General features: G+C 36.7%; 2 protein-coding genes across 2 annotated transcripts; one reads left to right on the top strand and one right to left on the bottom strand.

The window, feature by feature from the left end:
- Nucleotides 1-6,657: 6,657 nt before the first annotated feature.
- Nucleotides 6,658-7,353, bottom strand: LOC117626564. Its single transcript, XM_034358301.1, has 2 exons — nucleotides 6,882-7,353; nucleotides 6,658-6,754 (listed from the first exon to the last, which is right to left on the bottom strand). Exons 1-2 carry the CDS (start codon nucleotides 7,206-7,208, stop codon nucleotides 6,728-6,730), a joined length of 354 nt encoding a protein of 117 aa, XP_034214192.1. The 5' UTR covers nucleotides 7,209-7,353; the 3' UTR covers nucleotides 6,658-6,727.
- Nucleotides 7,354-8,685: 1,332 nt separating this feature from the next.
- LOC117624414 (ras-related protein RABA1b) lies at nucleotides 8,686-11,890 on the top strand. The gene is made up of 2 exons (XM_034355630.1): nucleotides 8,686-9,258; nucleotides 11,185-11,890. Exons 1-2 carry the CDS (start codon nucleotides 9,038-9,040, stop codon nucleotides 11,615-11,617), a joined length of 654 nt encoding a protein of 217 aa, XP_034211521.1. The 5' UTR covers nucleotides 8,686-9,037; the 3' UTR covers nucleotides 11,618-11,890.
- Nucleotides 11,891-13,868: the final 1,978 nt, after the last annotated feature.

Raw genomic sequence — 13,868 nt, forward strand, 5'->3', positions numbered from 1 at the left:
ATACGCCGGTATAACCAACGTCACGTATGGGGCCTGTCCGCACGCCGGATAACCTACGCCACGTGGGACCTAACTTTCGCAGGGTGGTACCTAAGGTAGTGCGTATAGCACTTTAAACTGACATTCTAGACTCCTTTTATACCTTTACAAACGTATATAAATGTATAATTTACTTCTAATATTGTGTAAACCTCAACAATAGTCTAGCACCCGATAATCCCCCTAGGAAGGTGAGATTACTCCGGGAGACTCACGGTCAACCAAGGGTCAAACTACCCTAACCCTGGTCAAAAGGGCCCACGACCTCCAAATTCCGATCCAAAAGTTCCTATGGGTTCTACGAGGTATAGGGCACTCGTCCTGCAACTTTGGTCCAGATCGGATGGTCAGATTGCTCACGATCGCACGATCTAACGGTTAATATAAAACATCAACTTTAAATCATTAAATCGGATCATCCGGGGCTCCGATTCACGATCCGTGAATTCCTACAAGATCCTAGAAATACCTAGATTAACATATATTAAATTTGAGAAATACCTATCGAACCCGGATAACGCGTAATAGGCGATATCCGTTCGATCGACGTCCGAATTGAGATCCGCGAAATCCTACGCACTCGTGACAACCTAAGGATCTCATTGAGACACAGTGCAACTTCACTACCCTCGCCCACGCGCTGCCACACTCGCTTGCAGCGCTGGGTGCCCAAAGCTATTACGCATCGTCGAAAAATCTCAAAACCACGGCCCCAAACTCCTACCCTAGGTATAACACCCTATTTGGAGCCACTTTTGTTCTTGGACCTACCTCAAAAACTGACCAAAAGTGGCCGGAATCGAGATCCCAAAACTGACCGAATTTCAATTCGTAAATCGAATTACCTACGCTAAAAATCGATCCAATCCTACCCAACAGGAAGCTACATTATGAAGAATGGATGAATTTTCATACCTTGATCGCCAAAAATGGCGGCCGGAGGAGGGAGATCGGAGCCGGCGAAGTTCGAGCGAAAACCGGGCAAAAATCATCTTTTTCCGGCGACTGGAGCGGCGGCCGATGTTGGGGAAGGGCCGGGTCGTGACGCCGAGGCCGAGCTGGTCCTTTTGGCACCGGTCCCGTCTACAGCCTCGGCCGGTGGCTAGAGATTCGAGGAGAGGGAGAGAGAGACCGTCGGGGAGAGAGAGAGAGAGAACACGCGAGAGAGAGAGAGAGAGAGAGAGAGAGAGAGAGAGAGAGAGAGAGAAATCTCATTTTTATAAAAATCCCAATTCGAAATAATTACGGTTGTGCCACTGGGTTTCTTTTGGCCATATCTCTCTCGTTACAACTTCGATTCTAGCCCACCACGTGTCTACGAACTCATCTCAGTACGACCTATCCAAAAATACCAGTCACTGCCCCAAACTCTCTCCGGGTAAGAAAATGACCAAAATACCCCTACCTTAAGTGTAAATTTGTAATTTCACTTAAATAATTTAAATAAGGGGTGAAATTTGGAGTCAGAGTGTTACAAAAGGTCCTAAAAAAAAATATTAGTAAAGAGTGATGTTATTTGTACCACATTTACTGACACACTGTTGACAACCTCTCTAATACATTGGGTCTCACATACACAAAGCTCTGCTGCCCTCAACTATCTTTACTCTGCAAGGCACTCTGTTCATGATCAATAGCGAATGCTTGCACATTGTTGACACGTGACATGAAGCTTTTTGCTGCCCTAAATTTCCTTCCCCTTTCAGCAGTTGATTGGTTCCCAGTAATGCTAGAGGACCATTGTCAATGCCTGACATGAAGATGCAGCATTATAGTCCCCAATTTTGCTCATCATGCAAGGCAATTGGTTTAGCTTCTAGTGGTACTTGTGAAACAAAAATTTTTGAAATCAATACTTCGCATGAGAAATTGTTGTAGTTGATCATCAGCTGCTAATTGTTGTCCTGGTGGTACATGACATGATGATCAACATGGCCTGTTAGGAGGCATTGCTGCTTCTCTTGCACGCGCCTCAAGCAACATCGCTTGCTTTCTATCCAAGCCCCGAAAGTTATTATCTCCATTATCATCACAGACATCAATATTGTCTCCAAGCATGATCTCCTTCTCTTTCTTATCTCCATGTTTTTCTTTTCTTTTCAGATTCCTCAATTTTCCAAGTATATATATATATATACACAGACCACTTCAAGCATGATCCACTTCTACTTCTTTGTAGTTACTTATGACATGATAGATTGCTTTCTTGAAAAAAAAAATAAAATAAAATAAAATTATGTTTTACAAGCCTGAAACATATGAGTAGGATCAAATAATATTAATAAAGCTTTTGCACAGGCTATATACTACATATATAACAAAATAAATCTTTAAACTTTAATTGACCACATTAGTAGTTACTTGTAACTAGTTAATTTCAACTAAGTAAACATGTGATTAAATTACTTGGTAGATTTCTAATTAGTAAAAATTACTAATATCTAGTAAAATAAAGTAAATTGAAATTAATAATTATATATTATTGAAAAATATAATTTCTTTCTCACACTTATTTAACATGTTCAACAAACTCAACCTCTTTTCTTCCTAACACCAGGCAATGTAATGGGTGTGAGTAGATAAGTATCGTATATTTATTAAATCATCACAATTCCATCCCAATGAAAGCCTCCAACTCTTAACTCTCAATGTACAGATTTCAAGAAGATTTTTTTGTTTGAATCAAACAGCTTTATGGGTTTTCGTTGCCGATTCTTCCCAATAATTTCTTCACACATTTTTGGTACCTGGGAGAGTGTTCTTGTTCTTGTGAGTATAAGACAGTTGTGAATCCAATATCGATCAAAGCATAGCAGCAACAAAAAGCTTATATGGTTTTTTGTTACTTGCTTCTGCTATCTTGTTGCTTCACTTTTCTTCTGCTGTGGAGGTCAGTTATGATGGAAGAAGAGCCTTGAAAATTGATGGTTCCAGGAAAATCTTCATTTTTTTATGTTCTTTTTGTGTAGTATGATTTCTCATAAAATATGAACTAGTGAGATTCATGAAGTCCATCCAAGATCATGGCTTCTATGTTGTTCTTGGAATTGGCCCATACGTTTCTGCAGAGTGGAATTATGGTAACTTCAATCTCTACACTTTATGATTTTTCTATAATTACATATATTTTAATCACATATTTTTTTAAACCTTTGCTAGCCGAGGTCTTCCTGTGGCTGCATAACATAACAGGCGCCAAATTGAGGACAAATAATCCTGTGTTCAAGGTTAAGTTCTGACATTAACTCATTGGTTTGTTTTATTTATTCAGTTGAATTAATCTTCCAATAATATATCGTAAATTTATCTTCAAAATGAGATGGCAAACTTCACAACTCTGACATGATGTATGAGACATTGGGATACTTAGGTTTATAACTATTCTATAGCTAACTAATTGTTTTTCTTCTAATTTCAGAGATTTCAAACTGTGCAAATATAATTAGCTGAATATATTTTTTGTTGATAGATTGAAAATGAGTATGGGAATGTTATTCAGTACTATGAGGATGAAGGAAAGTGAAATTTACAACGGGTGTGCTTGGTTTGCTGAATTTTTCAAGATTGATGTTCCTTGATTGTGGAGCAACATCAATCTTGAAAGATTCCGCCAATCCAACACACCATTGTAAATATTTCTTTACTTCATCCCCATAGTACTAAATAACATTCCCATATTCATTTTCAATCTATCAAAAAGAAAAAGAAAATTCAGGTTACGGTTATTCACTTAGTTTTACAATCATTGAAATTAGAAGAAAAACAATGAGTTAGCTATAGAATAGTTACAAACCTGAGCCGGCCGATATGATTGGTCCCCTTGTGAAGCAAAAAGATCTCATACTTCATCATGTCCTCTGTTAGGGTTGTAAAGTTTGCCATCTCATTCTGAAATAAATTTAAGATATATATTAGGTTAATTAAATTGAATAAATGAAACAAAACCAATGAGTTAATGCCATATTTTTCATAACTTCACCTTGAACACAGGTATGTTATGCAGCCACAGGAAGACCTCTGCAAGAAAGGTTGAAGACATGTGTATATATATGGAATTATAGAATAATCAAACATAAAGTATTAAGTATAGAAAACTGAAAGTTACCCATAATTCCACTCTGCACAAACATATGGGCCAATTCCAAGAACAGCATAGAGCCCTTGCTCTTGGATGGTCTTAATGAATTTCACTAGGTCCAGATTTTGTGAGAAATGCTACTACACAAAAAGACATAGAGGTTCATGTGCATTCTAGAAGACATAATTTAACGCAATGATCTGTGGTTCTTTACTTTATAAAGGAGAATCATTATAAATATAATTTTTTTTAATCGTACAGGTTTAAGGATTGGAGCATGCAAGATCCACATAGGACTGCTGAGGATCTTGCTTTCTCTGTTGCACGTTTCTTCCAATATGGTTGAACTTTCCAAAACTATTATATGGTAATTAAGCACTTTAATTGGTATCTAAGCTCATTTACTGACATGTTAGTCATTTAAGTTGAACTTAGAACGTTAACTGTGTTTACTCCGTATGCGGGGGCACCAATTTACTGAAAAATTTTGTGCTAGTCTGGATCACAATGCAACTGATCCCATTTGGGATAACAAAGAGATTACGCTAGAGTGAATACCAGTGGCCACATACTTCATGCTTTTGTTAATGGAAAACACATAGTTAACCTTGATTTCAATTTGTTACTATCAGTTCCTTTTTTATATATGTTTCTTTCATCTAATTCTCTCATATCAAATTTCAAGGACTAAAGCTGCTCAAAATGGACAGTTCAACTTTACCTTTGAGGGCAAGTTAGGTTGTTATTTGTGTTTATAACATCTTTTTTTTAATACATTTTTTTAAATCTGTTTGAGTTAGATATAGTTCATCTCTAGGTGGGCTTTATGCTTAGAATTAAATCTTTGTTATAAATATCAACTTTGGAATCAGTTAATTCCTCCCTTAAATTGATTTATCTTGGTTTCAACTTCTTGTGATGTTTATCTATGCATGTGTTGGGTCTAAACTTGATCCATACTTGTCACATCACATTATAGCCTTAAACCACTATGCTATTTGCTCAAATACACCTAGTTTTCTTCAGTTTTCTTCTTTTGTTTGCAAAACTCTAAGAGATCAATGTGACCCTCCTACAGAGATGCCAAATGCAAACCAACTGCACACTAGACAAAAACCAAGTCTCTGCAACTCCAAACCGAAAGTTAGGCAGAGTTGAGCAGCAGGCAGCAGGAGTCCAAGCTGCTGCAAAACCGAATAAAAAACCGGCTTAACTAGAACCAGCAAATCCATTAAGGTCATCTGAGCATGACTGCAAATTCAAAATAATGGACCAACTGCACCAGCAACCTAGAAACCAATATGCTATTGAAGGCAAAGCCATTGCTAAAAAACCAAACAAAAGAGTGGACTAATTAACCATGCGTTACCAGTAAACCAAAACCCAGCAGGGCATGGGGACAGTCTACCAAACCAGTGAATGGTCAAGCCAATCCACAAGTTCAAATCAAAATACAACACCTTAAGAGATTTTATTTTGCAAAAAATAAAAAATAAAAACCAAGGAAAAGCTACTTTATCGAGATCTGAGTATCAGTAAAAAAATTCCACTTAAAACTGGACAGTGTTATTGGGGATTGCTTGAAGTTTAATTAGGCCTTAATTCTGTCAGCTTAATTTGCTCTGTAGGGTGACTTTTTAAGTGTTCAAGCCTGTTAGATGGCTCTTAACTATGCTCCTCCTTTAGATTCGAACCTTCATGACACTTCGGTAGTGTGCGTGAGAGAAATTCCCCTCTCCGTTTAGTTTAGGCTATCGTTTGTATAAAAAAAAAAAATACTATGCTACTCCTTCATGATTTTATATAAAATACAAACTCGATTGCAATTTACTCTAATTAAGACGTTCATTTTTCTAGTCAGCGAAACATGTGCATAAAGAGTTTAATTAAGATTAAAATATATTGATAGACAGGCCAAAAAAGTAAAAGGGAACAAGAAGGAGGAGAAGAAAAGGCAAAGCAGACGATCTGTCTGACTGTTCTGGCACACGTCGTAAGAAAGATCATCTATATACCTTAGTTCCATTAATAAGGAAGGACCAAATCTGATCAACCCCAAAAGTAAGGCAAGGAAGGGAATCTATTTCAAGTTTTTTCATAAAGAAAGAGCCGTTAATAATTTTTTGCTGCAGTCTGCAGCGTCCTCAAGACCCAAAAGCAAACCTGTGGCCTCAGCACAAGACACATGCAGTGCAGGCCTGAAATTCCTGTTGCTAGGATGCAGTGCATCCCATCTGGGTGATGGGTCACTGTATTATTCAAATCTTGCTACCATGACATATGACTTTTTCCATTAATGAATTTCAAAGCACCCTGCACCTATTTCTATAGGATTAAACATTCAAACGGTCAAGTATTTTTTTTCTTCGTGTATATGTATAATGTATACACAATTGTGTATTTATACACATTGTGTATACAAAATCTAAGAAAAGTGGTATTTATATTGTACAAGGATTGGAAGCATCCAGTGGCAAACATCAATAACTATAAACCAAAAATAGAAAATACATATCAAGATATATCTGGTGATGATAAATCATAACTTGTACAAGACCAACCAAAAATCAGTAACCAATCTAATTTAATTAACATGGAGAGAGTATCAAGCTATTGCCTTGGGGAGCACCATAAGGCCTGCAACAAGAAATAAAACAACATATGATCAACATATATAACGCAAATAATTTTATGTATTCAAATAAAAAAGAAACAAGAAAATTATCTGTACACAAATAGAGATCACAGAAAGCAAAGAACTTACAGTGATCAAACAGAAGAAGCGTCTAGACCAAGCCATCTTGGCATTTTTGAGTTTGTTGTAGCAGAACATTTCTTCCTCTTCACAACATGATATGATTATATTGCCCGGTGAGTCCAAGAACACACTCCGGCGCAATGGAGGAGACCACAGGCCACTCTGCTCATAATCGAAATCGTATTGGGAGGCATCAAAGAACTTCCCCAGTAGCCTTTCGGATACCGACTTCGAAACCATTTGAATACTTGGAGTAGTACTGGCACTGCTTGAAGAATCTGCAGTGCTGTCCAAGTTTGATGAGGCAGGTGAAGAAGGGTCAGACATGGACATTGAGAAAGTAGAAGAAGCACACCAGAGAGAGAGAGAGGGCTATGAGTTTAGGCTTTTAGAAGTTTCTGAGATGGAAAACATAGGATGGGGATTGGGGAAGAGAAGGGACATGCAATTATGGTGGGGACATGAGTAGTATGGTTTGAGTTTGCTGGTCTCATTTGGTTTTGGGATTCACAGATTGGTTTAAAAAGCATTTGATATTTGTGGCATACAAAAGTTAAAGTTTGGTGTATGCAAATAAGACCATATAATTCGGGGATTCTCAGTTTATATTTAAAAGTACAAAGATATATCAGCTCTATACTAATATCACGTGATGTTATCGTCAAATATAAAAATTTCTCGTGTTATGCATAAACTTTATTGGATATTTTGACCCAACACAACATAGATATATACATGTGTCCTTTTCATGCTGAACCGATTCGTCTCCTTCAATTTTTTATTCTTCTTTTGTGTTTAAGAACCAGTAATATAGATGTGTTTAACAAGACTGGACAATTCGAATTTTGAAATGACTAAAGTGCAAATGGTTAGAGATGGGTCCATTCCATAGGTCTCTGAACGGAAACAAACAATACATCCTTAGTCACACAAAAAGGTAATGATTCGTTTCTTGGACAACACATTCACATCTACAACATACATTGTAAAAGACATTTGTCATCACAACTTTCTGTAACTTTATGAATTATTATGAGTAGTCATTTAACTAAAGCTTGCCTTGTCGACCACATTATCTTAGTCTCAAACAGCTTTAAATTATGCAAGTTACATGGATTACATCTACCTAAACAATTTTGTGGATCGAAAAACAATGAAAAGAGCAAAAAGAATATGGACCTCTAATTTATTTATGACTAAAAACTTTTAGTTTTACAAAAGCTCTTATAAAAAAGAGTATACAAGTCACTTTTTGTCCTTATAGTTTGACACTTCAATTACTTTTGACCCTGTAATTTTAATAAGGGTGGATATGATGTAGTTTAGGCTTCAATCTGCAAACTGAAAAAATGTGCCTACTACAATGTGAATTAGTACGGTTTAGGTCTCAACCAATCCATTTAGTGAGCATTTTAGTAGGGTCGATTTCACTTTATAAGTACTTAAGTAAAAACTCTTTAGTCTCTTGCATATATAAGTTGGAATTCCGTAACTAGATTTGAACAACAGTTGAGAAAATTTCATATTAAAGAAGAAGAGAAATAACATATATGAGTTTAGTCAAGTTGACTAGAGCAGATGTGTTCTTCATTCTGCACTCGAATTTGAATCCCCTTTTATGTAATTTAAATTATATTAAATTAGAATATCGCTTCTATAAAAAAAAAGATAAATATAATATAATTAAAAAAAGCATTTAAAATATTAAATGGTTGATATCAAAGTGCAAGATGAAAAAAAACAAGTTGTGATAATTAATAAGAAAATTAACATAGGCGGTCCGGTTTAGCGTGTTTTCAAAAAGACCAAACAAACCATCGAACCGTAGATTGTGATTTAATTCGATTCAATCTACAACTGTTCTCTTTGAAGTCTGACAAACATAATCAAAATATCCAAATTGAAATTAGGTTGATTTGGGCCCGGTTTCGTCACTAGTAATTGTTGTGCTGTAAAACGAGGAGCTCATGTTATTTACATGGAGGTGCCCTCACTGTACAACTTCCTTTGTCATCAAGTTTCTGGCGCTTTTTTTAATTAAAAACACTTTTCTCACTTCTCCCTTCACTGTCCACCGAAAGCTCCAGCTCTCAGCAAACTCCTCTCTCTCTCTCTCTCTCTCTCTCTCCTAATTTTAACAGCAAAAGTTAAAAACTGCAACAATGGCTGGGTACAGAGCTGATGACGACTATGATTATCTCTTCAAGGTGGTCTTGATTGGCGACTCAGGGGTGGGCAAGTCCAATCTTCTCTCCAGGTTCACCAAGAACGAGTTCAACCTCGAGTCCAAGTCCACCATTGGGGTTGAGTTCGCTACCAGGACCTTGAACGTTGATGGAAAGGTCATCAAAGCTCAGATTTGGGACACTGCTGGCCAAGAAAGGTTCTCTCTCTTCTTCTTCTATGCCTTTTTTCATCTGGGTCTTTCCTGCTTTCCGCTTTGCTCTCTGGGTTTGTGAAGGTTGATTTCTGACTTCGGGTACATTTGGTTACTTGCGCAGTTGGGATTACATGGATTTGTGGGTTTTGGTGAATTTCAGGGACAGATTTGTGTGTTTATTGTTTTATGTAGTTATATTTAGCTCAGATTTGTTCAATTATGGTTGCTCTGTGTTTGTTCCTTTTGAAATTTGTGTGCTTGGGAAGGTTTGGGCTCTCTTTTGTTAGTGCAAAGGCTCGTTGATCTTGATTTTCTTTATGGTTTGCTTGATATTTGAGTGGTAGGTGGGTTTTAGATAGATCTTGGTTTATTCAATTTAGTTGAGATCCATGCCTAAAACAAAAAGAGAAGCTGTGTTAATGGTTGTCGGTCCCAGCCAACAATATCTTTGTGGTGGTAGGTGCTAAGGCTTTGTTCTTAAATTTATTTGAGATACGGCAAAAGAATGCTTCATGCTACTCTGCAGATTGGGGAGGTTCCTGCTTCAGCGGTGGCAGATCTTCTTGAATTGTTTTCTATTTTTCCACTGAGATTCTTGAATTCAGTGATTAAGTGTCTGAATTACTAAAAAAGTTATAAATAAATAAATAAAAAACTTCATTTTGAAGCTTTTGACATGCCCTTTTATGTAAATCAAATGCCAGTTAACAAGGGATTAGCACAACATATAAAACTTACCTGGCAAATGAATGAGAGTTTTTACACAAAGTCGTCAGTGAAAATAGGAAAGAAAAAGAAAGGAGAAAAGAGAGATTTATGCACAACCAAATATAGAACAATGGCAATTGGAAAAAGTTGACCACACCTAGGTGCTGCAACATTTTACTAGGAACCTCCTACCACCTCACCTTCATCCTTTCCCCATATCACATTCCCTACCCATGGCTGATTTTCCCCACTGAGGTCAATCAAATCTTCACTGTAGCATCACAACCAAAGTGATTTAGCTACCCTTGAGTTACTTGCCAAATAGTAACTTCCCCTTTAGTGCTTGCTAAGTATTGAATCAAAGAGAGAGGTATTTAATTCTGGACTGGAGTTTCTGGTGGTGGCTACAACACTTTAAAAGGGTGGGTTTTAAGGGTTGACAAAGAAAGATAGACTAGAAGAAGCAGGACCTAGCCAACACATCTGTCCACATTTATTTAACAGTGAGAATCTAAGACTAAAAACTGGAGGGTGTAGAGTGTTTTTTTCTTTTGATATTTCCATTTGATCCTTTGGCATAGTTATTGGTGTTAACTAGTTGAGAGGCAATACTAGGGAATCAATTATAAAAAACATAAGCAATTTCATTTTTCGTAGTAAGTTCAAAGTGGTTAAACTGCAATGAGTCAGCCCATATGAATGACAACTTGTTATATGATTGAGATTTGATGCAGTGTGAGGGCTATTGCTAACTATGCTTATTTTCTTCTTGTTATTAGTCTCACTTTGTTTACATTTTATCTGGTGGTTGTGGTAGTTCATATGCTATTTCAGAAAAGGAATACTATAAGCTCATGAGTATTGCTTTCCAACCCAAAAAAGAGGTTAATAAATATTGCTTGTATCTTGTATCTTGGCATTGTAGTTGGTGGTGCTACTTATTAAAGCCTGATTTTATATTTTATAAACTAGGAGCATCATTATATTAATCAAACTACTTTTGCTAATAGTAAATTTCCAGTAATATTTTAATAATTAATTGTGGCTTGCAATCAACTTTGGCAAAAAATATTTCCCCTTAGCTGAAGATGCAAGTTCTTCATACTAGCTTATGAAATCTGCTTATGGTATTCCGTCTTAGTGATGGCTTTGTTATATGTTTTTATTTTTATGCAAAGCTTATCATACATGTCGCTCAAGTCTTCCTTCTTGGTTTCATAGGTACCGTGCTATCACTAGTGCTTACTATCGCGGGGCTGTGGGTGCACTCCTTGTGTATGATGTCACTCGCCATGCGACATTTGAGAATGTTGACAGATGGCTGAAAGAATTGAGGAACCACACGGATTCCAACATTGTTGTGATGCTTGTTGGGAACAAATCAGATCTTCGCCACCTTGTAGCTGTCTCAACTGAAGATGGGAAGTCCTATGCTGAAAAGGAGTCTCTCTACTTCATGGAAACATCTGCACTGGAAGCAAAGAATGTGGAAAATTCCTTTGCTGAAGTTCTGACTCAAATCTACCATATTGTGAGCAAGAAGGCAGTCGAAGGGGGAGAAAATGGAACAGCTTCTGTCCCAGCAACAGGAGAGAAAATAAATATTAAGGATGATGTGTCTGCTTTGAAGAGAGTTGGGTGCTGCTCAAGCTAGGCCTGGGAAACAAAACTTGATTGAATGAATATGGCTTCTCTGTACTGTGTAATATTTTTCAGAGGGATACAAACTAGCGGATACCAAAACACGAAATTTTTCCTTGAGTAAGCTTAGCTCATATTATCCACAATTAGCAACAACCCAGTGGATGCTGATTAGCACATTTAAATCGCCTTTCAGCGTCGTCTATGCGTTTAAATCTATTTTTACCCAGGATATATATTTGATAAATTTCAATATCTGAAATGATTGCGATTGAGGGGATTCAAATATTGTTTTGCAAGTCTAGTTGGAAGAAGTGTGCTATAAATTGATCGTTCTATAGTACTTCCAAGTGTGAGTTTCGGGTAGATTCGGTGCTCTGGTTTCTCTTTCCAAAAAATCTATGTATCTCATTTATGTGCTTGTTTAGTCGATGAGTCTGCATTAAACAAGTCAAGGGAATACATATTAGGTAGTGTTTGGTTGGCCAAAATGGAATCTGAAATTATCGTTATGGAAAGGGCATTACCAAATTAAGGTTATGAATTTCCATTCCACTCTACTACCTACTTAACCCTAGAAGAACTTCAGGCTCCAAACATTAAAGTTAAACCAAACAATGACCCTAACGGAGTATTCTTACCTACCACCGGGCATGTGTCTAGAGTATCGATACATTTCATGTGTCTACCACACTTATCATGTGATGAGTGTTGTTGACACAAACATATTTCCTCTTTGACACATTAGAATATCTCCTAACGCAAATCCTAAACTCCGAAAACCCGATTGTTGATTGTTGATTGTTGATTCTTGAATCATGAACCCATGACTCAAGACAACATGATATGACACTGGGACCTAGGACCTGAGACTGCAAACCACAGACATGTAATAGCCCTCTTGGATCCTTGACCTCGAATTAGACTCTGTCTTGAGGAGTCAAGATCTTACGCAATTTTAAACATGATTCCCATATGAAAATCAAACAAAATGGATTAATTGCATAGTCATTCAATTCCGAAATAATACGAACTTGGTCCCCAGAGGCGTAGCACAATGGTTTGAAAGATGAGTTGGGGCTAACTGTAAACTCATACGTCAGATGTTCGAATCTTACTGCTGTTGTGCGAGTTCCTATGGAGCCAGGAGTGTGGGCTGAGGTTTGCCCGACATGGATGGGTCCAATGTGGTCCTGCCTTGACGGGGTTCCTCGATATAATAATAATAAAAAACTTGGATAAGTTTAAACAATCAAACTTTGCTTACATGTAACAAAAGAAACTCATCAACATCAGTCATAGTTTGATACAAAAACCCTAACTGTTCTCTACATATGCGAGTCCATCAAAATCCTCTCCCTAATGTTGCTCATGTTCTTTTAATTTTGATTGTACATCGTTTTTAATGAGGTTACTAGAAAGCACCCAATTATTCTTTGACAATGTGGTTGTTTTAGTTTATTTGTTTGCTCTTATGTGCAGGTAGATCGCTTGAAATAATATTTTTCCCAAATCTACTAGGATGCTGATAGGATTCCAAGGGTGTTTTAGTCTTTGTAATCTTGCCAACCTACTATATTAGGAGGTTAGTCAACATTAGTTGGGTTGAATTGTATTGTGTTTTGAATAATAAAAATAGTATATTCTTTATGTACATTTGTATTGTGGTAGGGTTCGTTTAAGTTCATGGGTGGTTTTAAGGTTTTGGTTATGTTGGGTTTGTGGGTTTTGTTTGGATTTATCGGTTAGAGAGAACTCCTTTGAGCCTTCTCCCTTTTTTGCTTTATATGTGTCATTCTCCTTACACTTAAAACAATGTCATTAATATATGGTAAGAAAGTTGTGAATTTTTTTGGGATAAATTGAATACATTTAATAAGGGTAAACTTGGAAAGCAAAAGTTAACTTGTATAATATATTAATGACATTGTTTTAAGGGTCAGTTTGGCATTGCTGTGCTATGAAAATAATCGCTGTCAGATTTACTGTTAGAGAAATCAGCTGTGAGAGAAAGCAGTTTGGCATTTGGTAAACTTTTTGTTAAAAGTGTTGTTGGTATTGATTTCCGCATAATCAGAAAATGATTGCCGCATAATCATTAAACCTAGTGCCTCTTCAAAACTGATTCCTGCATAATCAGAAAATGAAAGCACCTCATTAGCTGCTTTCCCTTATAGCAATTTTTAACAATAAGTGATTTTCTCATAGTTTATCAAACGGGCTGAGCTTCTCAAATTTTTTTTAAAATCACTTATCATCCTAAA

Source organism: Prunus dulcis, chromosome 4, assembly GCF_902201215.1.
Source record: "Prunus dulcis chromosome 4, ALMONDv2, whole genome shotgun sequence".
Taxonomy (NCBI): Eukaryota; Viridiplantae; Streptophyta; class Magnoliopsida; order Rosales; family Rosaceae; genus Prunus; species Prunus dulcis.

Bases quoted from the DNA above. Each gene is read 5' to 3' on its own strand.
- LOC117626564 (XM_034358301.1), bottom strand. From the start codon at position 7,208: ATGTCCATGTCTGACCCTTCTTCACCTGCCTCATCAAACTTGGACAGC. The intron at 6,755-6,881 runs GTAAGTTCTTTG...TTCTTGTTGCAG, and splicing joins GCTTCTTCTGTTTGATCACT to GCCTTATGGTGCTCCCCAAG.
- LOC117624414 (XM_034355630.1), top strand. From the start codon at position 9,038: ATGGCTGGGTACAGAGCTGATGACGACTATGATTATCTCTTCAAGGTG. The intron at 9,259-11,184 runs GTTCTCTCTCTT...TTGGTTTCATAG, and splicing joins GACACTGCTGGCCAAGAAAG to GTACCGTGCTATCACTAGTG.